Genomic DNA, 15,956 nt, shown 5'->3' on the forward strand with positions numbered 1-15,956 from the left:
TTATACTGAAAAACTATTTTGGAACAAATACACATTTTTCCATTAGTATAAGAATACATCAAGTCATCACAAAACACAGGCAGATGCAAGAATAAAATAACCTAATTATTTTGCAGCCTCTGTTTGCACCAGAAAAAAAAAATTAAGGGGAAGGTAACTGTACAACTGAATAGACTATGTTAGACATGCTTTCAAAAACATTTCCAGAAGCATACACTTAATGATTTTTGTGCAGTTCAGTTTTCTCAGCTGTCTTTGAGAAGTACAGCAGCACTATGCAGCATACCATTTAACCATTTTATATCAGTGTGCTATAGATGTCTTCCCATTTTCAGCATGCTCCTCCTGCACCCAAGGAAAACAAAATTGTCAAATCCAAGTAATTTCAACTTAATTTTAACTTCATTTCTACTAGGAGTGATTCCACAGTAAGAGAAAAAAGAAGCTGTCCCAGAGATGGCCATTTACAACAGCTGAACATTACGATTTTATTATTTTAATTAACAGAATGTTCTGCACTTCAAACAAAAAGATGTTGTTTCTGGTTTTATTTTCCGTATTACAGGAACAGAATTCAGAATTTTCTGTCAACTAAAAGATGTTTTTACTGATCAAGTTCACCTTCATTAAGCAGGCATTAACATTGTTCCTGTTATACAGTAAATGACCTGTAAGAGCTCTGGTTCCATCTCTGCTTCTGACAGGAACGTATTTAGAGGCATTCTAGAAATACTTCACAATTTCTTTAAAGCAGTGTTTTGTGGTTTAATTTCTTTAATTGTCATTGAACTGTTTTCATTTCTGTGTCTGTTCACAGAACAAAACTAGCCAATTTTGTTGTTACTTTCTTTGTTACCTTATTTTTATGGCATCTTGCATTCCATGATACGAAGATGTGAAACCATCAGGATGAGGATTCTCAATTCCATCCAGATCTCAAAAAAAATGTAAGTTAACATTAAAAGGTTCATTTACCATCTGGCCTCTGAATGTCTATATTATACCAGCATTTGGCTGCAAAGCTGGGGAGCTTTAATTAGACCCACTGAATGCTACCCAACATCACAAGCAAGAAACAAATTTTAATTACAGAATTTAATGTTTTAAAAGCTTTTTTTTTCCCCAAACACATTAATTTGTAACCATCTAAAACATTGTTTGTCTTCCTACAAAAGTAGTAGTCATTAATATCTAGACCTGTACATTCAGTCGAAACCACTACTACTGAAGTTGGGAAAAAAGTTCATGTTTAAAGAGCCTGAATTGAAGAACAGTATAGGCCAGTGTTCATTTCATTCTCATACTGGTGAGATAAGAAAAGACAAAAGATCCTTTTGTTACCACATCAGTGCTTCTTAACCACAGTCTGGTTAGATCTCTTGGGACACATCCCTGAATTTGCAAGCACAGCCAACTGCTGTTGACTTTGCTAAAGCTTCCAATTATATAGGCTTCCTAAATTGGCTATAATCCAGACACTTCTCAACTCAGAACTAGACTGACAGCACTGACATTTATTATTTTTAATTTAAATTTAAAAAAAAAAAATATGTGGAGACCTATTCATAATCCTTACATGGGACTGGATTTTTGATTAGAAAAGGTTTTGAGTTAGGCCCAGCAGCCACAGGGAACAACTTCTGAGTGTTTGTTGTAGGATGGATTTGTACTGCTGATTATAGTTCATTCTGTTGATAACTCTTTAAAAGAACCAACAATAAGAAAAAAATCAGACTGTCAATGTATAGTATTTAATGATATTGATAAAAGTTATCTGTTTTAAAAGTATGTTTTAACATGGGAAGAACGAACACAAGCGTTACAACCTTTCCACAAATACAGAAATTTCAGCTATACCGAGAAATAAATAACAAGAATCTCAAAACCAAGTTATTAATTTAATTAAAATAACTGTACAAAATTTGAACATAGCGAAATCAGGTACACTGAGTTCATATTAAGTAATACAACAGTCTCAAACTTACAGAAAGTAAGCATTGCTCTATTAACTCTATTAACTACCATGTCACTGTGTGCCACCATTGCTTGGTCTTCTCAGAGTTCCACTTTCAGTCAGAATCCTTATAACATTCAGTATATCAATTCCTTAAAGGCAAACAAACAAAATCAGAAAATAAGTAGTTTGATGATAAAATAAATATAATAGCACAAGTTATGCTGAAACATTTAGATGCTGATATGAGTTTGGATTTCTTATTAAATGAAAAATACCGTAACTGTTAAAAATCAGAATGTGCCTAGAAACTTCAACTGCACATTGCTATGAACACCTGTACTGGTTCGGTTAAAGGGTCTGCCTTGTCCCTCTACTCTGTCTCCGACTTGCAAAGATCTGCAGCTGATAATCAGGAAAGCATGACCTTGATTTTATCACTGTAACAGTAAGTCAAAGCATCCTCTCCTGAACACAAGCAAGAAGGACTCGTTGCTTTGATGAAACCAATGCCCATGACTTCAGGAGGAGGAGGAGAAGAAAAACAGGGACTGCTTAAGTGGTAATAATAAACATTCAGCACCCATAACCAAATGCTAAGGGAAGAGGAAGAGCAGGGCAAGTGTGCCTGATGCTTGGTGGGGTGTGGGAATACTATGTTCTCCCAATCTCAGATCATCTTCAGCTCAGGAAACTTTCAAACTCTGATACAGCAAACTTTTCAATAGCCCTTTTCCAAACACTTACCCAGTCTGGCCCAGACAGCGAATACAAGGACATGTGTAATATTTTTGTATCCTTTTGCTAGAAGTTCTATAGATCATCCACCTACTACTGCATGAAGAACCATCTCTTTTTGGCCATTTTGAAGTTGGAGTCCCACACTACTCCAAGTTTATGGACCAAAAGAGATAGGAAATAATAGAATCCTGTCTGTCATCTCCATCCACTCATTATAACAGAGATTTATAAAATCATATCTCAGGCATCTCTTTTCCAGCCCAAAAAGAGTCCCAGTTTTCTATTGCTTCTTATATTATACATATTCCCATGTTTTGTTGCCTTCTCTAAGCCTTTTGCAACAATAGAGTCCTTTATCTGAAATAAGGTAAACAGAAATGCATGCCCCATGCCAGATACAGGCAAAGCATGAGTTAATGCAATAGCAAAATGGTGACTCCCATCTTACTTCCCATTCTTCCCTTAATTCCTTATATTCAACATATTTTTCTAGCTGAGAAGTTGGTATTTCCACTGATGTGATGTGGAGCTTTGAAATTCGTCAGTCAACCAACAACTTTAACTGTTTTGAATTTGACAAAATTTTGTCATCCAGATACTCATCCCTTTTCCCAGGTCATTTGTGAAGATACTAAACAGCACAGGCCCACAGTTCTCTACTGAAACCTCTTTTCATTGTAAAAAGCCCATTTGCTATCTGTTTATTACTTAAACAATGCAAGGATTCCCCTCTTTTCCCACAGACAGTTCTTTCCCTTAAAAGCCTCTGATTAGGGTACCTATCAAAAGCTTCTTGGAATTCCAAACAGACTCTATGAACTGTATTACCTTTATGTGACTCCTTTGCTGACCCCTTTCAGACAACTCCAAAGAGACTGTAAGGAAGGATTTCTTATCGCAAAAGCCATATTCCCCCAACCACTCTAAGCAGATCACATTTTCCCAGATGTCCACTAATTCCTACCTTGTTTTTCTAAACAGTTTCTATTCAACTGTCCAATAGAAGCTGGCAGTTTCAAAGATCACCTGGCATCCTGTACTGTTTTGGCTGGGATCGAGTTAACTTTCTTCACAGCAGCCTGTATGGTGCTGTGTTTTGGATTTCTGGCTGAAACGGTGCTGATAACACACCAGTGTTTGGCTGTTGCAGAAGGGCACTTGCACAGTGTCAAGGCTTTCTCTCCCACACTGCACCTTCACAGTGATTAGGCTGGGAATGGGAACTGGTAGGGGACACAGCTGGGACAAGTGACCCAAACTGGCCAAAGAGATATTCCATACATCATGCTCAGCAATAAAAACTGGGGAAGCAAGGGGGTGGGGTTGGCTTCCAAGGTGGCTGTTGCTCACAGACTGGCTGGGCAACAGTCTGCTTGCAGGAAGTGCTGAGCGGTTGTCTTTGTATCTCATTCCCCCCCCCGCCTTTCCTTCACTTATTAAACTCTCTTTACCATGACCCACAAGTTTTCTCACTTTTGTTCTTCCTATTCTCTTCCCTGTCCAGCTGCAGGGCTGTGTTCAACACACAACAAAACCCTAAAAAAAGAGAAATGTACATAGAAGAGAACCACATTTGCCACCCATAAATTTTCGGGTTCCAAAGTTTTATGGGAGAAATCACTACTATCGGTAACTTAACCATTTTGTTCTGGAGGTCCCTAGGACCAGGTGATATTCATGGAAGAGTTACAACAGTTTGCTGCTTCCATAGTTTTATGTTGTCAATTTGCTCCAGAACTTCCATTCCAGATACTGTGCTGAGTTGTGGGCGCGCAGGTGCATGCCCAAGGAGGGGTTACGGCACGGATTGCAAACTCTCTGGCTCCTTCCACAGTGAGCACTCAGGCAGAGTATCTTAAACTTCTCTACAATATATTTATCTTCAGTGTTCGTTTTTTACTCTTATGATCCTGAACACACTCTGAGAAGCTTAGAAATGTACACAGCAGGCTTCTGAAGAAAGGGCAGTAGTTGACTGGAGATGTGGGAAGGTTTAGTAGCTGAAACTTATTAGAAACTTGTAAGCAAAAGAAAGACTACTTGTCTCTGATTATGTTACTGTGCAAGTACAGTTCCTTCAGGAATCAATAAGTAAAAATTTATGTGCTGCTGGCATTCCCAAAATCAGTGTTTCACCAGTTATATCACAGACAAAAGATTCTCCTTTTTTCTAATAACAATATGCTTGATTTAGTTTAGTATCTCTCACCATGTAAATGTTACTATGCACAAATGAGAAAAGAATTTAAAAAGAAATTTAGCAGTTACTAACACCTTCACGGGAAGGCAGCCGTTTTGAATTACCATTCCGAAACTGGATCCTGCAAAAGTTAAAGGGGGGAAAAAAAAAGTCTCTTCAGCTCTCCTTAGTACCTCAAAGTTCTTTGACCCATATAGTCCTTAGTATTTCACAAGCTAACAAAATTATGTTATATATATTTTTATATAGGTGTGTTTGTGTCTGTGTGTGTATGCATGAATACGTGAATTACCTCTGAAAGCTGGATTTGCTGCTGCTATTTTGTGTAGAGTAGCATTAACTTCCTCAACATTCATATTTCTCACACTGTTCAAAAATTCAGTAATGATGTTGCTCTCATATGCTGTTTCCGAGGAGCCAGTTGAAAAGTTTTGGGGTTCATCTTCTTCATTTACTGATAAGGATCGCTTAGCTGATCGGCTGCTTGAATAGTCTTAAAGAAGAGAAATACTGTTTTTCAATAAGAGAAGATTCTAAAGAGTCTTCATTACTTATTTCTCTAAATAGGGCTTTTCAAAACAAGCATTTTCAAGTCTGGCACAGCGGCATTGCTGGTAAGGTTCACATCTGACTTTGCTACATTTCCATATAACTAAGAGTTGAAATGTACGAAATGCCTTCCATTTACAGAAAATCCTGGAGAAACAAGGGTGGGGAAGTGGGTGAAAGCTATTTCCATTACACTTACAAAAAGGAACTAAGATTTCCAAGTCTCATATATTGCAGGTCATTGCAATTTTTGTTATTAGTATTGTATTAATTGAGTTTTTCAAAAGCTAGCAAAAAAGAAAATTGCTGCTGCACAGAAAAAGAAAAAAAAAATCATACAAAATAGCTTCACTAGTATTCTGGGCATTTTTCCTCTCCAAGCATAGGATTGTACTTCCCATGCTTGAGAAAAATAACCATTTGTTTATATCAAGAAGGAAATGACCGCAAAGAATTCCAAGATTCTTTGAAAAAAAATTAATCAGAAGTGCTGAGGTCAAGTAGCTGCAATATTTAGGTATTAAACATAATTTTCCATCCTATACAACATAATTTTGTTTCCACTAGCATTCTGATTGCACTAGATCTGCACTAAGCCTTTTCTCCACCAAGAAGGGAAAGATGGGGGGGGGGGGGGAAATCAGGAAGAAGGGAAGCCAGAGTGTAATTTTGAAAGCCTTTTTAGAAACAGTTGCCTCTGGACAGAGGAAAGTCAGAGTCATAACTAATTCAATTTTTCCCCAAATCCTACAGTTAAGTAGGATGAATGTTTCTGAATAGTCTGCCCTTTCTAACATTTGTAGAGGATGGGGAAAAAACCCCAAAACTATTTACGCTACTTGACCTTGGCTGTGTTCTGTTCTTAAGCTCTGTTTTTAGAGAAGCAGGGAAAAAAGCTTACTAAAATATATGCAAGGTTATGTGTTGAGATTAAAGCGCATTCCAGATTGCAATGTTAACGTTACCAGTATCAGAGTCACTAATATCTGCTGAAGTCAGGTCAGACTGCTCTGTGGAATGTTCCAATGCCTCTTCCCCATTATATTCAGTATCTAAGATGTCCTACGAGTTTGAAAAAAAAAGTTGTGTTCAGAATTTCATCATGACAATGTCTTAAAATGACAAACTACAACATTTAAAAAACAAAACAAAGACCAGGATTTCTACTACCAAATCTGAAAAATCACATATTTCTTTGAAAATCACAGAGCTGGTAATGAACTTCCATGCATACACTCCTCACGGTATCTCTCTACATCTTAAAAAGCACTATATTAGGCCAAGAAGTGATACTTATGGAGCCTAATTCTCAACCTCTCAGGTCTAAAAAGGAAGCATTTTACACTCAGAATAAAAGATTTAGTAAAAAAATTACCAGTTGAAAGATCACAGTTTAGAATACCAACAGAAATAAATAAATAAATAAATAAATTATACAACTAGTAGGTTAGAAGTTACTTCGGTTAGAACTTGATTGTTTTGTAACATGTTAGATTTTGCCCTCTTTCCATATGAATAAAACAACAAAATCCTATATGGAAAAAAACCAACAGGAATAAGGTGAAAGTAAGCTTAATGAGGAAGTAAAAAGCAGTAATTAATAAGAACTATAAGCATGGAATTTATCGTGGAGAAGTACTGCCCCTGCAGCAGAAAGAAGGCAATAGAGGGAAGATGGAATATGGGGAACAAAGATAAAGTTTATAATAAAGTCCTGAATTAAGAAAAGCTTTTGAAAACAAAACAAACAAAAAAAACCACAAAAACTTTTTTTTCTGGAAGTGTCACCTCTGCGATTCTCTCCAGCTTTTTGGCTGGTACTTAACTCACATTTGGCATTATCCACTTAAGCTCACTCTTTAATAAAAAAAAAAAAATAGTTAAGCAGCTGTAGCAGCAGGATTAGCTGTTGTGGTGAATGAGAAATCTGTTCAATACTGACAATTCGCTAAGAAATATTGGGAGGGATAAGGAATAATGTTTCCTACAGCAAATACATTGAATGGATCACCAACAAGAGGAAAGTTCCTACCATCCCTGTTGACAATGGAGGAATGAAAAAAAAAAAATCATTCCAAGCGTGGAAACTGTGGAGATTGTGGTATAATGGAACATAAACTGGAGGTATAGGGAACACAAGTGGTGACCATGGCAGCCCCAAACTACTCCTCAGAACACTTCCATACTATGCCTGTGTAAAGACAAGTCAGTCAAAAGTAATAGCAGAGAGGGGAAAAACTGGATTTCTAATACTGTGGGAAGAAAGAGACCTCAGTAAATTTGCAGATGACACCAAGTTCAGCAGAAGTGTTGATCTGCTTGAGGGTAGGAAGGCTCTGCAGAGGGATCTGGACAGGCTGGGTCGATGGGCCAAGGCCAATGGTATGAGGTTCAACAAGGCTCAGTGCCGGGTCCTGCACTTGGGTCACAACAACCCCAGGCAACACTACAGGCTTGGGGAAGAGTGGCTGGAAAGCTGCCTGCCAGAAAAGGGCCTGGGGGGTGTTGATTGACAGCTGGCTAAATATGAGCCAGCAGCATCCCCAGGTGGCCAACAGCATCCTGGCTTGTATCAGAAATAGTGTGGCTACCAGGAGTAGGGATGTGAGAAGAGGAGGCTGAGGAGAGACCTTATTGTTCTCTACAACTACCTCAAAGGAGGTTGTAATGAGATGGGTGTTGGTCTCTTCTCCCAAGTAACTAGCAAAAGGACAAGAGGAAATGGTCTCAAGTTGTGTCAGGGGAGATTTAGATTGGATATTAGGAAAAATTTCTTCACCAAAAGAGTGGTCAGGCATTGGAACGGGCTGCCCAGAGAGGTGGTAGAGTCACCATCCCTGGAGGTGTTCAAAAAAACGTGTAGACGTGGCACTTTGGGATATGGTTTAGTAGACATGTTGGGTCGACAGTTGGACTTGATGATCTTAGAGGTCTTTTCCAACCTTAAAGATTCTATGATTCTAAGGGAACAATTCAAAGAGTAGGACAAAAAAAAAAAAGTTGTATAAGAACAAAAAAAGTAATGGTAATAATGTTTGATTACATGGTGAATGAAGTGAAGGCTAGGAAAGAAAATGGGATACAGAACAAGAGTGTGAGGGAGGTCAGTGGAGATGAGAAAAGCTGAAGTTAGAATTGAAAAGGGGTAAAAAGAGCAGAAAAACTTAGATGTAAGGAAAAGCATGGGGAATAAGAGACAAAATGATTTTTAGCTTCTATTAAAAACAAACAAACAAACAAACAAACAAGGACCTTTGAAGAGAAAGTATTAAGACTCCTCACCAGAAAAGCTGTAAGTTTATCCTATCATCTCTGCAAAAATTCAAATATTTAATGACCAAAACTTACAATACACTCTCCACAGCAATTTTTTAAAGTGTAATTAAACTATCTGTAGTAATAAAAATGGATAATTACAGGAATCTACAGATTTGTAGAACAAAACCAAAACAAAGTGAAAATTACTTTTTTTGATGCAGCCTGCTGACGATATTCCACTAGTGCATCTGTAAGAGTCTGTGTAACTTTTAGGATAAATGAAGCATCATCTTCATTCAGTATCTCAAAACTTTGCTAGGAAGAAAACAAACAAACAAACAAACAACAACACACAATAAAAAAATCTTCCTTCTGAAAGATTAAAGTATCAATATGTATAAACAAAACCTGCAGGAAGCTAATATTTTTTGTCTCTATCCTTCTGTCAGACATCACTGAAGTTAAAAAGCAAAGAAATTTTCTAATTTTAATCCCATAAATTGGGGGGGGGGGGGGGGGGTGGAAGAGAGGCAGGAAATGGAAAGGGATCCTAACAGAAGGAAGCTGCAGCTACCCAATAAAATTCTTTAAAAAGGAACAACCCAATAATGTGCCTGGAAACACATACAGGAAAATGCTTTTCCTTAAGTATTTTGATCTCTTCCCAAGATACCCACATACAAATGAACATGTACAACTCCCCTGAGGCAACATAATCATAACACTTTTTTCTAGAAAGTAGAAAAAATCCAGAACACTACTGAATGTAGAAATATATGCCACCTCACCTTATACGAACCCTCTTCTTCCCAAAAAGCCTAAGGAAAAAGCAGTCTTTGAAATTCTAGTAGGGGAGCAAGTTCTAGTGCTGACAGGCCTCACAGAGAGAACTACATGCATCATCCTCTTGTCTATAGTAATAAAGTTCTGCTGAAAACACTCCCACTGGGCACAATGTAACAGATCTGCAGGTCTGTCCTAACAATTTAAAATCCTCTGGATTACAAACAAATACCATTACACACTCCAGACAATGGAAAAAATGTAATAAAAAACTAGCATAAAGTTCATAAGTGACAGCATAATAGGGATCATATTATATTTTTAACACTAACAGTATTTATCTCTCCTGGTTTGCACAAGTTATATTTAAAGATCTTGTGAAAAACTGTGTGGAAAAAGAAGATTAAACTTGGGCAAGGATATCTCTGCTATCAGGTAATAAAAGAAAGGCAATTATTTTAATGACAAAGCTGAGCATACTGGTTTTCACAGTTAAAAAAATTATACAGTATGGATAATTATTGAACAACTGGAATTATTCTATGATATGAACACCAAGTCAAAAAGAGATACTTGTAAAATTACTTTCCACTACATAAGAAGCCTTTTGAATCCAACAACAGAAACATATAATGCAGGTTTAAAAAAAAAAAAAAAAAATACTGTAGATGCTAACATTAAACAATTTTCAAACTTTCCAAAACAGAACATTGTTCCAATCACATTCCCAACAGCCCTCTTTTGTTCTTGGAGCACAATCATACTAAGAAAGAGGACACCTCAAAACAAATTCAAGTTTTATTAGCAATCTTTAGACCTAATAATTCTGTATTAAAAGGGGGAAAAAGATTTTATAGTAGTCAATAGTGCTTAAAGTACTATGCAGTAGCTGAGTCACAGAACTATCAGTAAATATTTGCATACAGTTTGTCACTGATGCTTTTAATAAAATTAATAACTCATTTCTGTATGCAAGACCACACATGTTCTTAATACATCTAACAACTGCTAGTTTTCCACTCTTATTGATTATATTTCTGCTGTGACTGTGTACATAATACATATTTTCAACAACTGCCCAGAACTCAGGTGTTCTGCCACTTACATTACAAAGGGCATAGGTAGGGTTTTTTAGTTTATATTTCTTTGGGATTTTTTTGTTTAAGTATCTGACTTGTATTTTATTTCTCAAAAATTGCTTCTTTCCTTTCTGCATATCTCAGATATTTTTCTTCTGCCTCCTTCCATTACTGAATTGCATGTTTGCAAATTCCTCATTTGAAAATGATAGACCAATTATAAAAGAAAGTAAAAAAAAAAAAAACCCAAAGGTAATTTTCCTTAAGCATGTATTTCAGCAATGGAGTTAGTTGAGAAAAATGCATTCATTTTCAAAACAAGTCATTCCTCTGACTTTGCAGTCCCAAACCAGTGCTTTGGCAAAAACTCTGTCTAAAAACTTTAGAATGAATAGGTATATTATAAATTCAGTCATATTAATTTTATTGTGAATCCGACAATATATGTTGTTGGATTAGCAGACTGCCTCCATTTTGGCTTTCATGTTACTTGCTACATTTTACACTTACTAATTCTGTGATTTATTTATTTTATATTTTTTCCCAAAAAAATTGCATTGCAAGGTAAGAGTTAAGACTCACCAAATAACCCAACAGTTCCTCTTGACTAGTGAATTCTTCAGGATTTGCTGTAAATTCTTGCTGTTTGATATATATATATATATAAAAAAAAAAAGTCCAGATATCTATTATGTGAAGTAATTATAACTTAAATTAAACAGTATTTTTTATTATGGTTATTCTAGATTCTTGGTCTCATTAAATTGTGTGTGCTTGTATGAAATATGTACATGCTTTCATGACAAAGTAGGAAAAAACCTTGTTCTTAATAGTTTTGCTTAGTAGCTTGTAGATAACTTATTGTCAATAATATTACTAATTTGAATAAACAAAAGCAAACACCATTGCCAATCATATATTAATTATTTACCCAACTATTTGTAAACTAGAGCAACCTGTTAACAGAAAAATATTCACCTCAGCTTCCTTGTTTTCTTCCTGCGATTGTTTATTGGTCTCATACCTTAAGATGGAAAAAATAAATAAAACAGTAAACGGTTGATCTATCAAAAATATGTAGTCAGTCAATAACTGATAATTGGTTTAAATTCCTGACACACTCTGAAAGGTCACATATTATTTCCTTGCAGAAAACATAGTGGTCCCAGATATCATCGTAAAAATTATTTATGAGGACTTTTTTAGTGTGAGTAGGTAGCGCATAAGTTCTAAACCCCAGAATTAAGAAGAAAGTTTGACACTGGTAGTAAAAGCTGTAAGCTTTTTGTATGCACTGCAGAAAGACAAGGCCCCTAATTACAGTAGGATTTTTATCAGCACTTCACAAGCTTGCCTTTACAAAAATTCAGCTATATAAAAAGGTATTTTACAGTGCAGCCACAGAGATACTGGGCATACAAAGATTCATATGGCTAAAAGTTACTAACCCATATGTGCGTTGCTCTGCAACTACTATAGATGCATTCTGTCCCTCTGCAAGCCCAGGAACCAGGGCTGAGAGTGGCTGGGTTTTTTAAATTAACTGAAACCGTATGACTGCCAAGCCTAAGCCATCGTCTTTCTTGAAATCTTTCTAAGGAATCAAAAGTGTAGTAAAAGAAGATGATACATTTAATGAACTCAAAATAATTTCCATCTTTGGGTGACTGTCTGTGCAGCACTTCACTACAAAGAAATAAAGAGTAATAGAAATTCTCAGACTGATATTGCAGAATTTTTAAGTGGAAACATCATTTGACTGCTTGCTGTCAATGAGAATCTGATCTTACTCCTTTTAAGAAACTGTATCTTGAGTTCACATCTCTTAGAAGTCTAACAAAAATAAACAGTAAAGGAACAAGCTGAAATCCTAATTTAGTAACTAACTTCCAAATCAGTCTCTCAATGAAATACCTGGCTGCTTATAGTTACCAAGGATCTATCTGAAGAACTGGATTAAAAGAACAACATTAAGTGATTTTCCAAAGGATGCTGTTCTTAAAGTACAGGACTGCATAATGAGGATCAGCGTCAGGTAGAAACAGACAGCATCATTTCCAGATGTGGATGTCTGAGCTTTTATTAGTTCCCTATTTTTGATGTTTTCATGAACTAGTTCACACTCCAGATTAAGAACTGTTACAGTTATTTGAAAGCCAGACGAACACAAAGATTCATAAGCCTGGTTGAACCCGGTTTCAATTAATCCTTTTCCTTAATTGTTGCCCCATAGAGAGGCAAAAGTCCCACAAAAAGATGTTTCAGGAGCAAGAAAATTTCTCCTTTTACTGTGTAATAGTAAACAAGTAAAAGGTGTTAGACCTCCTGAGCTGGGAGACATACTACTGGTTTCAAGTTACGAAACATTCCAAGAGAATGTCATTAGAGCAAAACTAAAGAACTAATTGTTGGAAAAAAAGTCTTATGTTTGGGTCCTTATCAAATGCTTTCCTGTGGTTCCTAATGTTGCTCAAAGATGATTGATGTTGGAGATATCCCCCTCTCACAAAGGCTGATAGTTCAAACTAAACTCACAATACTGTTATTGATAAAGATGTTTACAAACAGCAAGCACAGTTTCACCATTTGCAAACCACACACAATACTTCTTTACAAAAGATTTCATGGAGGAACAATAAGATGAACCCCGATTGTTAGAGCTATTTACTGATTATTTTTTCCTTCTAAAATCAGTCCATATACCACCCTAATTATCTGACATAACCCCAAAATGTTTTTTTTAAACCATGAGTGAACATTCTTTTTTAATTTGTAATACATGAGGATTATGCCTTAATGATAACACAGTTGAATATAAAACCTAGTTGCATCTAGAGCAAAATCTGAGGTCACTTTACATGCACCAGGTTTTCTGTTGATAAGACAAGTTTACAGCTGAGCATAATTTCAGAAGACAAGCATTATACTATTATAACATGCCTTTCTTCCTCACAGCATACTCTATGCAAATCCAGTGTAGACAGTTATCATCTACAGCATTTTCCTTTGAGTAAATTTAAAGGGGTTTGGGGCTGGTGGATTTTTGTTTTGTTTACTTTTCTGAGGTGTTGCCTTTGCTGCCTTCTTCAGTCTTGTTGCCTTTGCTGCTTTCAATAGCCTTATTAGGTTCAACCTTCTCATCTGGTTTTGCCAGTTCTTTCTGACTTTTTTCCTGCTCCTCTTGAACATTCTTTTCATCTAAAACAATAAAGCCAGTATATTTAGTAGTGGCTTTCAAGTATTTTAAAGCATTCTTTGCTTAGAATTTTTTTAAAAGATAACATCAGTAAAACCTGAAGATGTAAGTAAGGTATCTTGTGAAGAAATAAAATAAAAACTGAACCTAAAAAGCAAAGATTTGGTTCAGCCATGAAGCACACGTTTGTATTTCTGATCAGAAATATTCTGAATGAGAATAATTATAATGCATTTAGACAGAATCCTAATCTCACCTTTGACATTAAGTCTACAACCAACCAGCAACTTGTGACATTTCTTCAGTTACATGGTGTTCACTGATTATTGTATTTAATTCTGGTTTTGTTTTCAAGACAATAAGCATTGGTCAAATAATTTAGATATCGTTCCAGAAAAAAACCCCAATCTATCCAATCTATTTCCTTTTTATTTTTCTTGTGCTCTAAACAAAGAGTCTGGCATGCAGCTGTTCCTATTTTTTTCCCCTGACACCCAAGAACAGCTTACATGCCCAAAAGAGTCTGTGCCCCTTCCCCCAAAAATACACATAGTAAAAAATTCTAACTATGAATCTTGCCTTTTTTCTGTTCTAAAGTATCCAGTGATGTTAAGTAAAACTGGACTGTTTTCTTCGCAAACACTAGGATTATTCTTTCCTCTGCCACAGATCCCAAACCCATCCACACACTGCACAAATTCACCTTCTACAGCAGAATGTAACGATAGATGATAAACAAGCACATACACAGTAATTCATGCGTTGGTTAAAGTTAAAAAAATTAATTAAAAAAATCATTTTTCTCTTACCTTGAATAGGGTCTGACATTTTTCCATCTTTATTTTTACAATCTGTTTTTTCTTCATTACTAAGTGATGTATCCACATGCTGAACTTTAGCTTTTGAAGGGCTGTCATCTGCATTAGGATCTAAACAAACATGCTTGAAATGTAGCACAACGGACATTATCCTGATAGAGGAGGGTTCTAAAACTGCACTTCAATTTCAACTAGCTCTGTTTCTGTGCACTATAAGTTACAAACATTAAGAATAATTTTATAAGCATTATTATGTGACAACATATTAAATATGACCTACAAATTAATAACAACATTTTAAATATTTTATACTCTGGTTATGATTACATACATAAATTTCTTAAAAGATGTAAGTATCGTAAATATAGTCAAATGCCACATAGCCATATGCAAAATTAGACACATTAACCAACAGATTACAGTCAAGAAGCATAATTTGAATAGGATTCAACTTATTTCAAAACGTTTTCCTAGATTCAAAATGGATTATCTTTCCTCTTCAGAGTATGACACTATTTCTATAATGATCTAGATTAGCAATATTCTTATTACTTCTATTAAGTTATTTCAAGACATCATTTACATACTAATATACATTAAAATTAAGTACATTAGTTTTAATTCAAATCTTTATTTGTCATGCAGATCTGAGAATGAGGGTCTCATAGCAATTTTTAGCCATTTCCTAAAGGGGCATGCAATTGTACTATCTGTCCATTTGTATGGCACTGTACTACAATGAGTTTTGAAAGATTAAACCGAGTGGAGAAGTCTCACAGATACCACGTTCCTACAATTTTGAGTATCAATGACTAGTAAAACAAAGTTTTCTCCCACAGATAAGAGCTACAGCTGCACTTTAAGAATTCTGCCGGCTTTCTGGACTACAAGTTAAATACACTCATAGAGCTCCAACCTGCTCCTTTTGCTCAGTTCACCAAAATGCTTGTGAATAGTTGGCACTGCAGAAACTACGGCAGTTACCAGATTTAAAAATAAATAAATCATAGGTGAAGGATCCTGGGGAGCAAGGGGAACTGGGATGGAGAGAGGGAGAGAGAACAAAGCCATATAAAACAGGTATCTCTGGTTATGTTGCCCATGGAAGAACTTGTTCATTCGTCAAATTTTCAATATAAACTGTACTAAATGCAGTTTAGAACATAAGCACATGCTACAATTACTGACCAAATCTTTCAATTTGCCCTTGAATCAAACTGATTTAGATCAAAGGCAATTTATCCAAATTAGAACCGTACAATTTACATCCCACTGAGCACACTTACATTCTTGCCATCTCCTCCTCATTATTGGAGCATCTGTAACAACCTAAAGATAAAACCCATTTATTGTGGATAAAATTGTTCTATAGGTATTT

General features: G+C 35.8%; 1 protein-coding gene and 1 long non-coding RNA gene across 6 annotated transcripts in view; one reads left to right on the forward strand and one right to left on the reverse strand.

Annotated features, from left to right (window-relative positions):
• Positions 1–15,956, reverse strand: part of LOC142600418 (uncharacterized) — a 26,893-nt gene continuing 10,937 nt past the window's right edge. For 3 of the 5 annotated variants that reach the window (XM_075744599.1, XM_075744602.1, XM_075744597.1), the window contains exons 9-17: positions 15,865–15,907; positions 14,570–14,689; positions 13,621–13,762; positions 11,543–11,588; positions 11,147–11,206; positions 8,910–9,017; positions 6,410–6,506; positions 5,188–5,388; positions 1,733–2,106 (exon numbers count right to left, since the gene is read on the reverse strand). In XM_075744599.1, coding sequence (XP_075600714.1) covers positions 2,027–2,106; positions 5,188–5,388; positions 6,410–6,506; positions 8,910–9,017; positions 11,147–11,206; positions 11,543–11,588; positions 13,621–13,762; positions 14,570–14,689; positions 15,865–15,907 — 897 coding nt within the window. In that variant the 3' untranslated portion in view covers positions 1,733–2,026. Of the gene's footprint in view, positions 346–1,732; positions 2,107–3,523; positions 3,571–5,187; positions 5,389–6,409; positions 6,507–8,909; positions 9,018–11,146; positions 11,207–11,542; positions 11,589–13,620; positions 13,763–14,569; positions 14,690–15,864; positions 15,908–15,956 lie in introns of those variants that run through there. The other 2 variants (XM_075744598.1, XM_075744603.1) reach the window with 2 other exon arrangements.
• Positions 874–15,956, forward strand: part of LOC142600419 (uncharacterized) — a 16,512-nt gene continuing 1,429 nt past the window's right edge. Inside the window, exons 1-3 of the long non-coding RNA XR_012833890.1 lie at positions 874–947; positions 5,463–5,509; positions 15,418–15,950. This is a non-coding gene — a long non-coding RNA (uncharacterized LOC142600419). The remainder of the gene's footprint in view (positions 948–5,462; positions 5,510–15,417; positions 15,951–15,956) is intronic.

This window comes from Balearica regulorum, chromosome 2 (genome assembly GCF_011004875.1).
Source record: "Balearica regulorum gibbericeps isolate bBalReg1 chromosome 2, bBalReg1.pri, whole genome shotgun sequence".
NCBI classification, from domain to species: Eukaryota; Metazoa; Chordata; class Aves; order Gruiformes; family Gruidae; genus Balearica; species Balearica regulorum.